The sequence below is a fragment of the Nesoenas mayeri genome (assembly GCF_963082525.1).
Source record: "Nesoenas mayeri genome assembly, chromosome: 2".
Classification (NCBI taxonomy): domain Eukaryota; kingdom Metazoa; phylum Chordata; class Aves; order Columbiformes; family Columbidae; genus Nesoenas; species Nesoenas mayeri.
Genome location: NC_137543.1, coordinates 128,229,491 through 128,246,213, shown reverse-complemented (window position 1 = coordinate 128,246,213; position 16,723 = coordinate 128,229,491). Strand labels below are relative to the sequence as shown.

Sequence of the window (16,723 nt, the reverse complement as noted above, 5' to 3'; positions counted from 1 at the left end):
ATGGAGAAATACAGATGATAGAGAGAGGCCAGCTGTACACAGGCAGAATCAGGTCTTTCTCCTCCTGGAAGCTTTTGCCAGTGGAATTTAAATTGCCCCAGGGTCACAGACTTTTAAAGGTTATGCAAGGATTTTGAGAATTGCACTCTGCCAAAATCATAATTTAAGAAGATTACAACTCTACATTTGGCCAGCTTTACATTGAAAACGACCTAGTTGCTTTTCCTTGCCTCTGTAAAGGTTTGCTGATGAAAAGCAGACATGCTCGCTTGTAACAGTCAAGAGTCGTCTTACCTCATTTTTCTTATCTGTAGCTATACCTCTCTAACTGTTTGCTAATACATTAAGACAAAAACATGTAGTATGTACTTGTCATCTAAAAAAAATATCAACTGTACATTTGATCCCTTAATTAACTAATGTGCTAGCCTTCAGAGCAGCAGGTCTTTCTGTCATAATCCTTGCTTAGTAATTAATGCTTCTCTGCACCAGAGCATGGAATCATTCAACAGCTCCTGCATCAACAAAAGTACTATTTAATAATTAACTGAATGGGTCTCTACTACTCAACCAAAACTATTTGTAGGGACATTTTCGTTATCTAGCAGGGTAGTGTCTTCTTTGATGAACAGCTCCCTCAGCTGATAAATCTTCATTCACCAGAAAATCTTCCTTTCTCGCCACAATACCTCATTAACTCTCACTTCATCCTCCCTAGCAATCCCCAGGAAGGATTTATCCACATTCATCAAAAAGTATTATTAAGTAAGGTCATGTATACCCTCTCCATGACTTTTGCCAGTGACTGCCAGCAGCAGATCACAGGACTACATGGTCTCCATCCAACACCATCCATACACAAACATACATATCCAAGATGCTCCTTCAAAATCTCTCCTCAGCTATTTTCCTCCCAGATGATTTAACAGCCTCTGGTATAAACATACAGAGGAAATAATCCATCATGGTCTGTGCCAGCTGTAAAGAGCAACTGACCAAGTAACTAAACAGCATTCAATAAATGACTCAGACAGCCCCTTGCTAACCAAGCGGTGGTGATGGACAGCCCTCAAGCTGGCTGAGTTCCTACACTGGGATGCCGTTTTACTCAAATTGACAGCTGATGAAATCACTACTCAAACAACAACTCTAAGATGAGTCAAAACTAAAGAAAAGGATGGCAAACTGAATAAACACACTTGGAATAAGGAAACCTCGACATATAACTAAGCAGTAGAGCTTAGCAGTTAAGAAGGCTTAATGCTTAGACCTTCATCCCATAAACACTCCTCAGAGTCAACAGGACTTTCAGCGTAGTCACTACTGACTAAGTGAGAGATTAAATGCTGCGTGTGAGATTCTGCGCTATGGAAGTTTCTTGGGAGAGTCACTATTTCTCCTTAGTCACAATTTCTCACTCAGGTCTTCAGGCAAAGACAAACTATATTTTTCAACTTTAAGGGCTAGTGCAGTGTTTTGGGTTGCTTTTTACACCAAGAAATGAGATTCCTTCCATCTTCTCTACATTAAACATGACCATTGGAACATTGACATAGACAGCAGATTTCAAAGCTCTTGCAGAAATATCTGACAGCTACCAAGCACCAAAAGTTCAAAATACATTGAAATCTACTGCTTTCAATCATGGTGTCACAAAAGGTACCAAATACTCAAACAGGTCTCTGGTATTTAACTTTACTACCATGTGACCAGTACACCTGCTGCACCTGAGCTATTACGTAGCACCACACTAGAGCTGCAGCTATGAAAAACAAATCATGCATTAGCAGAAGACAGAGTCGAGCAAAACCAACACTGAAAGCTAGTTTCAAAATTGTGTCAAACACTTTGATCTGTTTCAATGAGGTTAAAAGGGGAATTACAGTTTTTAAGGAGTTACTTAAAAGTAATTAAATAATTCCTGAAATGCTCTGTTAAGTGTCAAGATTTTAGAAGCTTATACCATTTAAAATAATGTATTTCTTCCACTTCACTACTTGGAAAGTCTACACCTATTTGTTTGTAGCCTAACTATAAAGTAACCTACATGAGCAACAGACAGCTATTGAAATGAGCCTGAAAAAACTACTGAAGATATATTTTCAATTATCTACTTCAGCAGCCAAAATGCTTGTAAACAGGAGAGTGGTTTCCACATTAGAAAAGGGAAAAGGTCTGGGCTCCGGTTCTGCAGGTACATTCTTCATCCATCTGCACCCACAGGACATTTAAAGGCGTTTGCTCCTTCCACTGCCCATGGATCAACCACATGTGCGAGCCAGTACCTGTGGAGCTGGAACAGGAGGAAGCACCACTGGATTTAAGGAAAACAATCGGATACAATGATGGAGAGGGTTGAACTGCCCAAACCTAGGTGACAGGTACTGCTAACACGTCACTGGTGCCACAGGAAACGCTTGTGGGCTCTGACAGTTTCCAGGCACGCTGTTTTAAGCAAATGAGTGAGAACATTTATTGAGCTCCGCCACTCCGAAGCTCCCGCACGGCCCCAGACACCGCAGCGGCGGGAGCGCGCCGTGCCGGTGATCACCCCCGCAGCGCTCCCCTGGGGGCCCTCACCGGGGGCGCCGCACGGCGGGGCGGCTCCGGGGCCTGCCAGGCGCGGATGGCCCGCGGCCGCCGAGGGCAGCGCGGCAGCCGCGCTCCCCGGGAAGCCCCTGGAAAGGCCCGGCCTTTCCCCACGCGGCGACGACCGCCCGGCGCTCAGAGCGGAGCCGCTGGAGCCGAGGGGAGGGGCAGCTCCTTACCCATCGCCGCGCGGGCGGCGCGCACCCGCCTGTGCCAGCGCCACCAGCCCGCAGGTCCCCCGAGCACCACAGCCGCGGCCATGCTGCGCCCCCGCGCCGAGTGACCTCCGGCCGGCCGCCACCCGCACTGGCACCTCGACACCGCCGCCCGCGCGCTGGGAGCGGCAGCTGCGCCAGCCAACCACAGACGCCTCTTGGCGGGACCCGGCCAATGGGAGCGCGCATTCGTCTCTTCCGCGGCCGGCCGGCCCCGCCTGCCGCCCCGTAACGGATGGGGCTGGCCCCGCTCCCCTCTCCCGGAGCGCGGAGCGGGGCGGGGCGGGGGCCGGGCAGGCGATGGGGCTCCTTATTGGGGCAGCGGAGCTGGCGACGGGGTGGTGGGTAACTGTATCTCGCTGCCTGTGGCTTTCCCGCGGGAGGCGTTTCCTTCCAGCCCTCCTACTTGCCTGTGCCTGACTGGTGCGGCCTCCCTTTCCTGCTCGCCGCCGGGAGGGCCGCTTGTCTGCGGGGAGGGCCGGAAGGCAGGGCTCGCATTTTGGCGGAGGCGGTTTGTGGTGCGAGACGCTGGGGGACGCGCGGCCCGGTCCGAGGCAAATGGGCGCTGGAGCTCCTGGCCGGCTTGATCCTGCCTAGAGCGCGGTTCCCGAAGGCCTGTCGGGGCTCATCGACATCGATTACATTTGTGTTTGAACGAGCAATTAAGAGCTGTGCTGCTCAGCCACAGCACAGCACTTGACAGGACTCAGACCTCGCTGTCAGTCAGGGGGAGTTTCAGGCCCTGCAGGAGTGTGAGGGAGCAGGCCAGACTCTAAAGGAGGGCAGGCTGGAGACAGGTGAATCATAGAATGGTTTGGGTTGGAAGGGACCTCTGGAGATCATCTAGTCCAACCCACCTGCTAAAGCAGGTTCACCTAGAGTAGACTGCACTGGAATTAGTCCAGGCGGGTCTTGAATGTGACCAGAGAAGGAGACTCCACAACCTCTTTGGGGAGCCTGTTCCAGTGCTCTGGCACCCTCAAAGTAATGAAGTTTTTCCTCATATTCAGATGGAACCTCCTATGCTTCAGTCTGTGCCCCTCATCCTATTGATGAGCACCACTGAAAGGAGTCTGGTCCTATCTTTTTGACATCCACCCTTGAGATTTTTATAAACATTGATGAGATCTCCTCTCAGCCTTCTCCAGGCTGAACAGACCCGGGTCTCTCAGTCTCTCTTCATGAGAAAAAATGCTCCAGACCCCCAATCATCTTTGTAGCCTGCTGCTGGACTCCCTCCAGTAATTCCTTGTCCTTCTTAAACTGGGGAGCCCAGAGCTGGACACAGCACTCCAGATGCAGCCTCACCAGGGCCTCACCAGAACCTCCCTCAACCTGCTGGTCACACTCTTCTTAATGCACCCCAGGATACCATTGGCCTTTTTGGCCACAAGGGCACATTGTTGACTCATGGTCAACCTGTTGTCAACCAGAACTCCCAAGTCCTTCTCTGCAGTGCTGCTTTCCAGCAGGTTCACTGCCTCCTCAGAACAAGGCTTCAGTGCCAGGCCTGCAACTGCCACCTTTCTCTCTTGTGAAGAAAATAGTTAATTTCCTGACAGCAAAACTTGCCTGAATTTGTTGTGGAGAAATGCTGAGTACTCCCTCAATGATTAGGTTACTTCTGAGACATCGGAGGTTTTTTTTGTACCTGTCAGGCAGTATCACAGACTTCTGGGAAAATGTAATCTGTAATAGATTTCAGGTCTCTTTAAGTCAACTATTAACTCAGTTATATGTTAGCACAGTATGAGCCTGACTCTTCTTCAGTACCACGCTATATTTTTTTATATTTGGCCCTATAAAGCAATGGATGACACACAGTTAAATTAACCCAGCTCGACATAAAGGAATTTTGTGGGCAGTGAAGAAGGCTGTGATTATACAGTAGCTTTACTCTGGCATGACCAAGTACTACCACTCAACAGGCTGATCTTGAACTGTCACCCAGTTGCTTTTTTCTCTTGATGCCTCTCAGCTGAGCACTAAGTATGACTTGAGAAGGAAAAAAGATCTCTGCAGCTAAGGCAATGGAAAGAGACACACAAAACCAGAAACCCTTTAATTTGTAAGCACTTTGCAAACCATTTGAAGCCTCAGCAACTCATATATACCAATATTTTTCATAAGCACACATGTCTCTTCCACTGTGCCATTTGAAGTGTGCCAAGTGAATGAAGCTACTGAGCTATGTTTACTTTTTTCCTCAATGGGGATGAGATTGACAACCATCTTGAGCACAAATTTTGTTGGGATGAGGAGGAGTGTAATTCCTCATCAATACAGCGATACTGGCTGAAATCTGTACTAAAATGTAGTCCAAATAAGGTCTTTGGAAGACATTAAAACCTGAATTTTATATGTAGTCACACAGAACTTTGATAATGGGTTTTTGTAGTTGGTTTGTGGGGTTTTTGGTTTTGTTGTTTTGGGGGTTCTTTTTGCCTTCCGGTATGGTTCTTCACTGCCTTACATTTTCAGAGTCATTGACCCTTCTCTAATTGGCTGTAGATTCCTACCAAGTATGAACTGAGTTAGAATAATAATTAATTTTAACATTTTGATGGCTTAAGAATAGAGAGGTGGATCAGTGTGGTGGACTACATGTGGTCCTTGCATTCAGATTTTTAACCCTCATTACAAGATGCAGCTTTACCTACATAGCTGCATCTTTTTCTAGACATGTATCACGTCTAAGAGGGTTTTATTTGTGTAGATATAAATAAAACATTATTTGTTTAAAATGTGTATGAGGAGAATTTCACTTTGTACCAGCATAATAAAAATACACTTGCAAACAAAGGATGAGAATGTGAAAAAATGAAAGTCCTATTGATAGAAGTGTAGTAGACTCAGCCTTATATTACTTTGCCAAAATACCTGTGACTAACTATTGTTACAGACATGTCTGCTGTTAACTTACTATAGTTTTTACATTTCTTTTGTACAGAACATGCTTTTGCAGACAGATGAAATACCTGACATTAGACTGAATGGAATCTCTGTTCATATAATGAACACTGATGCAATGGATATTAGTGGTTTAGTACCTCTAAGGTAGCCAGCACGGGAAGGAAGCATTTGCGGGACCAGATGGTGCAGGGTCACCACACTGCAGAGCATTTTCAGGAGGAAACAGAAAATTAAATTAATGGTGTTGTTGTGTTTTTTATTTTCTCCACAATGCACTCTAGAGATGTTTGTACTTTCAGTGGGCTTATAGTAAAATTAGCTCATTTTGTTAAAAATAATTTTGCTTTTTGTAAAAGTTTATCTCACTATAAATTAAGCCTTCCTGGTTAATTTTGTTTTGTGTATTTCTTATTCTTTGCCAACCTAATAACATTCTTCCCACATAAAATGAAGAAAAAAAGTTTTGTTAACTTCAAAATACTTTTAAGTAAATAGCCATGAAAGCTTTTACTGATATTAAAACCCAGGATAAAAATGTTCTGTTTTTTGGTGGTGATGGTGGCGTTTTTTCTTTTTCCACAACAAAGCAGCAGTATCTTCTTACTCACACCTAGTAAGATAGTGTTTCATAAAGATGTGTATGTCATTATTCTGAAATCGTTAACTAGTTAACATGTAAATAAATTATTACTTGTATAGCTTGGTTCTACAAATTATTAATTTTCCTTGTGTTAAAAATGGGGATACATACCTCATTTGAGTGCATACAACCCCTATTTTTTCAAGTAAAATGCTTTAAAGTAATGTAAGTAAAATCTAAAGTTGTCTATAAAAAAAACCCCAACTCATTAGATATTTTAAAATACATTGAAGTGCCAAAAAAGGTTTCCAGAAATCAGTGACTGTACCGCAAACATGCCACAAAGGGGAACTGTTAACAAGTGTGCCTTTGCCAATGGTAGGAAGATTGCCAACATTTAATTGGCTTTAAAGTTTTGTTCTGTCAATGGTGTATTGTATCTTACAAGCAGTAATGCCAGCCTCATGATTGAGGCATGAAATGAGACCTCAAAATATCTGACTGATTATGGCAGGCAAGAACTATTTTTCCTAAGGAAAACTTGCTAGCCTTCTTGTTCCTCTAGTGTAAGTAAAGAGTTCAGTTTGTACAACATATCAAAAAGAATAGCATAAAAATAGTATATGAGAATGACAAGTCATAAACATATAAATGGCCTGTATTTGTTTTCATCAGTAAATCTTATAGTGCTATATAAAAAAGAGTATAAATGTCATTATAAGAACTGATCTTTTAGCTGCCAAAGCCATTTAAGTCAGTTGCTCCCTGAACCTAGATATACCTGCAGGACCCCCAGTCAGTCCAGTCAGTTCAGTTGTTTTTTGACACCTTTCCATAGTGGACCTGTGAAATGAGCATGATTTAAAAAAAATCCTCACTGGTTTTGCCCCACCTGCTCATCCCCACCTCTGCATTACAGTTTACGGCCCTCTCAGGTGTGCCGCTGTGACTGCTGTTAACCTGCACCTTTTCATTCTTTTCACATCATCAAAAAGTGCTTGCACTGGCACATGCTGATCCTCACTGAATGGGCCAAGCTGGAAAGCTCTTAAATCAGCTCCTAAACTACTGGTCTTGGTAATGTAAAACCACGTTCTTGGTCATGGGAAGACTAATGAGGTTCCCAGTCTCACACAACACGTCAGTGACAGAAAAGGGAAAGGAAACGCAACTTTCTTCACTCTCATCGTATAACCATGTCACACCCATTACCATTATTAGCATGTTCATTAAGCCACATTGCCTTGCTATTATTAATGCATAGTTACCATATCACCTTGCTTTGTAGAGTGCTACTGGCACATTTCTGCAGCATTTGAGAAATGTGGAGAAAAAGGTACAGCACTTTCATACTGCATGCCCTGTATCCCTATATCCCACCTCATAAGGTCATCAAAAACTTGTGTATATTTACTTACAACATTACCCAATGAATGCTTAGTGACATTGTACATATAAACCTTGGTATTTAAGTGACTGACATTTATTTTCTCACGCTGTAAGAAATATGCGTAGACTTAGGTGTGCTTCTTAACATTTGTGACATTAAAACATGGGTGTTAAAACATGAGAACTTGTCAGAGCACTCGTAATACAGAAAGCAGCTGCTGTTGATGTGCTACAGTACATTAGTACGTAGGTAGTTCTCTACCTGTTGGTACTGTGTGCCCATTAAGTTCCAGGATATGTAGAGAAACATAAACATGTAAATAAACAGAAAATAAGAAAGCTACTATTTTTATTCTTAGTGCTGGAAAAGTGGCCATCTTACTTTACTTTTAAGGTTTCATATGGGAAGACAAAACAAATAATTAAAAATCCTCCTACAAATGCAGGATATTTATAGCATATTTAGGTCCTTTTGAATTTTATTAGATTTAGGGATTTTTTTCCCTTAATAAGGAAAGCAAATGGAAATATATGCACTATGTCATGTTACACTAAGGGTATTTATGTTCACTTTTAGAGTCTGCTCTTGACTGTAACTTTATTGATGTGGGATAATGACATTTGATCAGGTGGGGTTTTTTTAATTTTTTCATTAATTTATGAAGATTTCCTTTTCAGGACATAGAGTTTTATAGTCTGGGTTGATAACCAAGCACAATTTTCACTGAATTTAGCAAGAGTTACAAGCATACGAGACCTATAAAATAGGACCCTTGTTGCAGAGTGATATTTAAATTTGACATTGACACTACTTAGTGTAGCCAAAAGAAACCGCAGTGGATGCAACAGTACATTTGAGACTTGATTCAAAATAAATTGGCAGCCAAGTCTACAGTGTTTTATTTCTCCTTCTAACCTTTCATCTTGCATATGTTGCCTTTACTTATCTACATAGGAGAGCTTTCATAATGTTTGTAAAATGCAATAAAAGTGCAGTGAAGCTGCTCAGGAATTCCTGAGCTGCAAATAGTTGGAGCTGGAAGGGCATTCCAGAGAAATATCTCTGCATATTTCCTCTCTGACTGGTCACTTCTAGAGACAGACTACTGGGCTAGACGGACCTTGTGTCCAACATAAGACATTCTTCACACTTGTAAATATTTGAGTTGGAATTCTTGGAGCAGTGTTCATTTCCTAGCTGTGTGCACTTCACTAGATAACTAACTGGAATGTATAAATATCAACGCAAGTGGTTATTTTTGCCTACTGAAAACAAACCAAACCAACACACACACACACACAACAAAAACAAAACACAACCAACCAAACATAAAACAAAAACTTGTGTAATCTGAACAGCTTTATTTCTTGCTGAATTGTATGATATATTCTGCAGCATTATGTTATTTGGTAATCAACCCTGACCTGACTATGTGTGATATTCTGAATACTGCATATACTTAACGGGAACAAATTCCAGGCTTCTGTGTGAATGTATTGCCCTAGGGGAGCATAGAAACTTTGTTTTGGTATGAACATTCACTCTCTGTTTTGTCAGAAGCATTTGCACTGTAGTTTGGAAAGTGGTTGCATCTCACTGGGACATGAGGCGAATGTTAGAAAGGGCAGGTTATGGCAGGGTACCAATGCATATGTATTTGTACTAAATGATACCAATTTCAGTTAAGCACCAGAGTTTTTTGCCCTCTTTTTAGCCCTGATAAATCCCATTAAGATGTTTAGGCTAGACTGTGCTGACTGGGTTTCTTGGAAGAGCTGAAGAGATTCAAGTACCCGTTTCCCAGAAGAATTCAATCGTCTCATTCAAGTTCTCTTCAAAATCCCACCCAAGTAAAATGCAATAGAGATACTTTAGCTGGATGAATTTCATTGGAAAATGCTGTGGAGAACAAGTCCTTTTAATCACAGCATTTTGCTTTATGAAATGTCTCACAGTCCTGGTTATGAGCAAATTCAATCACTACTGTCTTTCACAAATGAGTAGGATGTTGTATGTTGGTGATTGTGTATAGATTGTACCATGAACAATATAGAGCTGTTCCATTTGGAAAATTATCTCAAAAAAAATTCTAAGTGTAAGGTTCTGTATAGCATCCCATGGCAATTCGCTATTGTTTTTTGTGTTTTAACTGAAAAATCCATTTCAGATTATTTTAATTTATTTAGAATCTGATGATGTTTGTGTACAATACCTTCTTTTTACATGCTTATTTCTCATGACATAGAAATGCAAAGAGGAGGATGACTTTGGTTCAGATTTAGATGAACAGATTTTGCAAAAGCAGCTGTGAAAGGAAACAAAGTCCAGAAGAAATATTGGTATATATGATAAATGTGTGATATCAGCCATGATAATTTTATTTAGACTTCTACCTGTAATGCACTACATATAGAACATACTGATGTGGGAATTGCACAAAACAGTCACTCAATGCCCGTCTACCATTGATGGCGTACTGACATAGGAAAAGAAAATGAATGTGATAGGGCAGTGTGGAAAAGCAGTGTGGAGAAGTTACATGGTAAGCTGGTCTCAAACTTGAGGGGCCTGAGTAAGCATGAGGTAATTGTTGCCCAGGAAAAGATGCACGCATATAAAACACAGAAAAAATAGGTACCTTTTTTTCCACCCAAATTTTGTATATCAATTTGAAAGCATCAACCTCACATTACTCTGGTAAAATTCGGAACTAACCTCCTTATGATACAGAAAGAGGAATCCTGGCAATAACTCAGTCCTTGGGTTTTCCTACACGAAAGCGTAAAGCACATTGCTTCAGAAACATTTTCTTTATGTGGCATGATCCCGAGCAAAGTCTTGGCTTTGCCAAAATGGGAGGTGATCTTGTTCCTATTGAGATTATTAAGATTTTTTTTTTTCTTGATTTTAGAGGAAGCACCATAAGGTCCCCAGAGAACTAATGTGTATTAGGGGATATTCCTCATCACTTGCTTGCTAGTAGAGTTAGTACCCAGGAACATAACCTCCTGCAGGTCAAGAGAGCAATTAATTAACTTTCAACAAAGAGACACTGTTACTTAAGTAATATAATTCAACACAAAAGAACCAGCTTCTATTTTCTATATTTGGTTGCAAAATTTGGACTCAATTTTACATGTTTTGTACATGCAGTTAATAATAAATTTAATTCCTTTGGAATTTTAGCTATAAAGAGGATATAGGAAACATCAACTTTATGTGCAAAAGGACGGAGAAGACTCTTACAAGAAGTGCACACAAATCAATGTGGATCAACGTATCTCCTCTGTTCCACACAAAGACAAAACTACTGCAATTATTGTGATCTTGTACTGTCTATATCGCCTGCCTTGCCTAGACTGACTGAAAGATTTTTGAAAGGTATTTGTAAGGTGAAGATTTGGAATGTAAACTGATACGAGACCACTAGCTGCAGAATATTTATTTTAACAATTCTCCTTTCTGCCCTATTGAAAAATTAAGATTACTACATGTAGAGCGAGATAAGGACCAAGCAAAACAAGTCGATTCAATGTGAATCACGCTAAGCCATTTATTACAGAAACAAGTCTCCTTATATACGTAACTATATTCTAATCACGCGTCCACGCTCCAAGCATGGATTCGTTAAATGAGTATCGTGGGCTGTCCGTGCTCTGGACTCTCACTGATGATAGGTCCGATGATTCACGCCACGCCAGGACCTGGGTGATTGTGGAACACCTCTCTTTCTCACAGCAGACTCTGTTCTCGAAGTGGCCTTGAGATACCTTTGAGCCTGACTAATTCAGCAACAGATCTTTATCTATCAAGACCCATCCACAACTACACTTTATGTAATATTTAAGATTCGTAAATACAAACCACACATTTAGTTTAAGTCTAGCGCTATAATTTCACCATGTGGCATGCATACCTATGGAATAGCTTGTTTATCATTAATTTTGTTTTTATTCTCTGTTATGTATGCACTTCCCTAATGCAGACTATTTTTGTAGGTTATTTTAAAGTAACAACACAAGAAAAGTAATAGTCAGCTGCAGTGAAAAATTGTAGAAGAAACTATCAGAAAACAATACTTTTTAGAAGGAATATGCTGTTTGTTCATTTAAAAAATGATCCATGCTTCATCTGTGCTGTGATATGAATTCCAGTAGAGCAGAGTCACTAGGGTGTTGGTTACCAAAACAATAGGATAATTTGGTAAAGGTTGGCATTATACTGTCAGAGCTCTACAAAACAAAAGCAAAACCCCAAACAAAAACAACCACAAAAAAATGAAAGATGTAATAATTTGCTTTCCTAAACTAAGAAAATGCAAACCATTTGTTACTGTACAACTTACTGAAATTAAAAAGCAATTTTTTTTTTGGTTTGGTCTCAGCTGGGAGATAAAGAGCATACATTACAAAGAGAGATGTTGATTACACGAAAAGTAACCAGTTAAATCTAGTTGAGAAATACATTTAAGAGCCTCCCCTTAAAACACAGTACTAAACTAAAACTTGGCTATGATTTAAAGCGTACTGCTACTAATACTATAACTACTACTAAATAAATAAATAGACTACCACTAAAAGCAAATTACTGTACTATGGACACCTTGAATATAATTAAGTATAACTGGAATGCAAATCTGGTCTGTTGTGCCTGCCTTTTGATGTCTGACAATTTCCAGGAAAAGATACACAAGAAAAACTGTTACAGTCTTCCAAAATCCAGAGATGTTGATTTAGGAAAACCAGAGTTTCCTGAGTCAGACTTCCTCATTATTATTATTTGTGTAAAACTGACATAGCATGCCTGATTATGTACACAAACTGAAGTTTTGATTTACAAATAAGAAGGACTAAAAAATATTTTCCATGACTGATTTGTTTGAAAAAAACCCACAACTTTTTAAATGGTTTATTTGCCCCCTTCCCCCAGTAACACATTATCTTCACCGAACAAGAAATCAAACTTTGGTTTGTTACTATTAAAAATGAACATAAATGTATCATTATCAGTGAAGTAATATAATCCTATTATCATTTTATTAGATAAGCAGTGACAATGTTGTGTTTGTAATAGCCTCCAGAGATACAATAAATCTAGCAGGGGAATGTCAGTCTGGTCCAAGACAGATTAAATTTAAAGAATTGGAATATAGTTCCCAGTAAACAAACACTTTGAGGTCAGGAGGTTGTACTTGCTCAGCTGTTCTGCATAAGCCCTACTGGAAATAACTTTCATACCATCACTGAGTATATTTCATGCTACCTAATAACACTGAGGGCCAAATGTTCTTGTGATATAAATGATTTCTAAGTGAAATATTGGGTGTAAAATGGTCAAAAAGCAATACGCAAATGGCAAATCAGGATGATGTTTGACATCCAGTCGGTGCCATTCATAAAATCTGCTCTTTTGTGGGGAAAGAATTCATACCATTTGGAAGCTTGTTCAAATTCCCATTGACAAATGAGCTGATTTGGCACTGGCAACCCTGTGATTAATAAAACAAAAACTAAGTCTATTTGAATTTAGAAGAGGACTAGGAAGAATATTCAGCCAATAAACTCTCCCTTGGCAGTTGACTAATTGCAGCAGAATGGGGACCGCAAGTCAACAAAGGTCTGGGAAGGAGAGAGAGAGCTACAGATTGAATTTGCTTTAGGCATCTCTTCTTACAGGGAGAGAAAATGCCTGGATTCTGGGAATGTGAAAATAAATAAATAAATAAATCTCAATGTGTGGTTTATTATAGGTAAAGTTCTCAAAAACTGTGACGATAACTTGCTGTTTTTCAGACTCGTATGCCTCTATCACCTAATTTAAAGGGAAAGCTGCACTACTTACAGGCAGTATTAGTAACAGATACTGTTGGCAAGCTTGGTGAGGTCTTGGTAGCATTTAAACAGGCAGTTTCATAAAACCTTAAAAAGTCTTCTTCAACACAAATATAGTATATGCAAAATATGCAGATATACAGACCAAATGCTGCCCACTGACATACGCCAGTAGAGACAGCTGAAATACACACTGTAAAACAGATTCTAACCATGGTGGTTTTGTACAAAACACTTACTACAGGCCCTCTAGATCCTTTCTCATCTAGTGAACTACAGCCATATGTCATTGCTGTGACACTACAGTGTTTTTAAAAGAGTTGTTACCCACATTAATAATGTAAATCATATTTTGATTGAAAGATTCCAGTTCCAAATCACAACAACGTGTGACCACATTTCAGACAATATTGCTAACTTTGTTACATTATAATGTAAAATATTTATTAGCAAAAGGAGGAGCCATTTCTTAAATGTTTCTTTTTGTAGAAAGTTGTAGAAAAGTAAGCACTGTAGAATTCTGCCTTTTAAAAATATTCGTTATACAAGGAAATTAATTTGTGAAATAAGAAAAGGTATGAACGTTTTTTAAAAAAATATAGGATATGTGTGGTAAAATTATAGTTATAATTTCTAAGTGGGGCTGATCACATAAAATCAGAAAGACTGCATTACTTTCTGTATGTAAATTTGCAGAGCAAATGCAACATTCTGCTCTGTACAATATTAACAGATACAATAGAATAAAAAATAATCAGGGGGATGAATGAAAGACAGATTTTAATTTTAGCACTGTACTTCCTAGTAATTGATTTGTATGTAATGTATGTAACCATATGGTTATTATTTTTACATGGCATTTAAGGACTCATAATGTAGGAATTTCAGAACTCCAGCAGCAGGAGAAGGTGAGAACCTCTACTCAAGATCTGTTGACCAAGAAGTTTTCTGTACAAATAGCTACACAAGAGGTTTAGACCCCTCTCCAAGCTGAACGTACAGCTATGGGGAAAAGCAGCACAAGTCACTGTCTCAAGCCCCAGGACAGGCACAACCACTCACAAGGGCGCTGTGTGACCTGACAGACCTTCTCCTTGGTGCCAAATCAAGCCTGAGCATGACATTCTGCATTGGTTGGGTGATACTGGGCTGGGCAGGGTGATGTGAGGCAGCATCAAGCTCCCCAGGTTGAGCACATGATGCGACAAGATGCAGCTGCTCAGGGAGCCAAGGAGTGAGAAAAACGAGTAAAGCACTGGAGACACAAGAACTGCAAGAGCCAGGATAGGGGACCAGGAGACAGTGTTAGTATGAGGGCTCAGACATCTTTAGATCCTTTGAGAAAAATATGTACCACTAAGAGAAAATCAGAAAGCTGCCAAGCTTCTTGCAGATACAGACACATCTGTGCTCTGTCAGCGGTGGCAGCCAGTGCTGGAGGGTGACCCAGAAGGGGATACAAGAAGAACGCTTGTAGGTGGCTGTGGAAAGTCTTTTTGCTTTCAGTCCCTCAGAGTTAAGCACTGTGCCTTGAGGTACAAGAGCTTTGGAATCTCATTGCTTGTTTGTTTCCTGCCACATGCAGTTTTCCTGCCTCTGAAAACAAAATGTTGGTCATTTGGGAGCTTCCTATTACTTTCAGATAGCAAAGATAAAGGGCTGGGAGAAACAGTAAATCTACCAAAGCACACAAAACGAAGGTATTTACCTGTTCTATATCTGCTAAGATTTAAGTGACACCTACTCAGTGGTCATTTACATGCAGTTCTGTGCATGCCAGTATGAGGTACGCTGGAAGGAAAAAAAAAACCTTGCAAACATCATAAATAAGAAATGAAACACTCCCCCAGACCTGGGTCTCCCGTGCACATGTATTAATTACACACCAGAGAGTAAAGCCTCAGTATGTGCAAGCATTTAATTCATTATTTGCATTTATTAAAAACATTCCTTTTCACTTTAACAATACAGTAACCCAGCAGTGGAATAACAGCAATTCAAATGCGGTCATTTACAGACATGTGGTTTCTTGTGCCCATTGTACGGTGCAGCGCTGCCAAGTCTCACACCTTAGGAGTAAGCTCTTGCTCTCTCCTCTCTCTGTCACACACATACATACACACACACACACAAAATTTACATGTCTGCTCTCACCTATACTCTTTTGGGAAAACCCACAAATTTCATCAATCTCACTCATACAGATTTAAAAATCCTGGCAGCTTTTGAATAGCTTTTCTTCATCAGCTGCAATTAAGTGTTGGAAAAGAAATCCAAAATATACGAAGAGAGACTTTCTCCTTAATAGGAAATGTTAGCAATAGTATGTGATTTCTAATATGTTCCAAAGTTTTGCCACGCCATCTTACTGGAAGGCAAAGTCTGCATGCCCTGTGATTAGATTTCCTTAAATGCTGGGCAATTCAGTGTTGTCAGCCATAATATAAAACATTATTTATAACTATTTAACTGTTTTAAGAGTATAGTTAATAGCTTTCTGTAACATGATCTTAAAGAAGTTGATTAAGTGTGCTTTACAACGTGACCAGAAAGAGCTTCCGATTAGTGACATCAATATATATTTTTTACATCTCACATGGCCAATACTTTTAAACGTTGGGAGTGTTAAAATAGGAGTCAAACCAAAATGAAATCAAATCATTAGAACTGAAATATTTCCTTAGCACACTTCATCAATATCACCATGTCACACCAACAGATTGAAAATCCACAACATAAAGTACCTTTCTTTGGTAATAAAGACTAGAAATATATAATTTCTCTGTCGCTTATACAAAGCAAAGATGGGCCTCAGGGGAAGAATTCAGGGCTGGATCCAAAACTCATCATGGCTTTGGTTCAGGCTGTAATGCAGAAAGTAAACAGAAAAAATGCTATGCTCTGGATCTGAATAACACTTCAAATATATCCAAGGTTAAACAGATGTGATGGGGACCCATTTCTAATTTCAAGGCTACAAATAGCTAAAGGATCTCAGAGGTTTAAAAAGGTAGTGTGCTTATTAAAATAGTAGAAGTTTTCCAAACATGCTCAACTCTGTTCCCCAAGAGTCTGTAATTGCCCCACACTTCCTTTGGCAATTCTGGTTAGCTGCTTACAGTGTTTATTCCTCATTCATCTTGTGCCTGAAGAGGGACTTAAGTCTTATCCTGGCAAAGAAAGTCTCAGTATAATCACAAAGCAG

General features: G+C 40.2%; 1 protein-coding gene across 1 annotated transcript in view; it reads right to left on the bottom strand.

Annotated features, from left to right (window-relative positions):
• Positions 1–2,850, bottom strand: part of HIBADH (3-hydroxyisobutyrate dehydrogenase) — a gene marked incomplete at its 5' end in the record, with an annotated part of 81,702 nt that extends 78,852 nt beyond the window's left edge. The window contains one exon of the mRNA XM_080340592.1: positions 2,769–2,850. Within this exon, the coding sequence (XP_080196718.1) occupies positions 2,769–2,850 (82 nt within the window). The remainder of the gene's footprint in view (positions 1–2,768) is intronic.
• Positions 2,851–16,723: the final 13,873 nt, after the last annotated feature.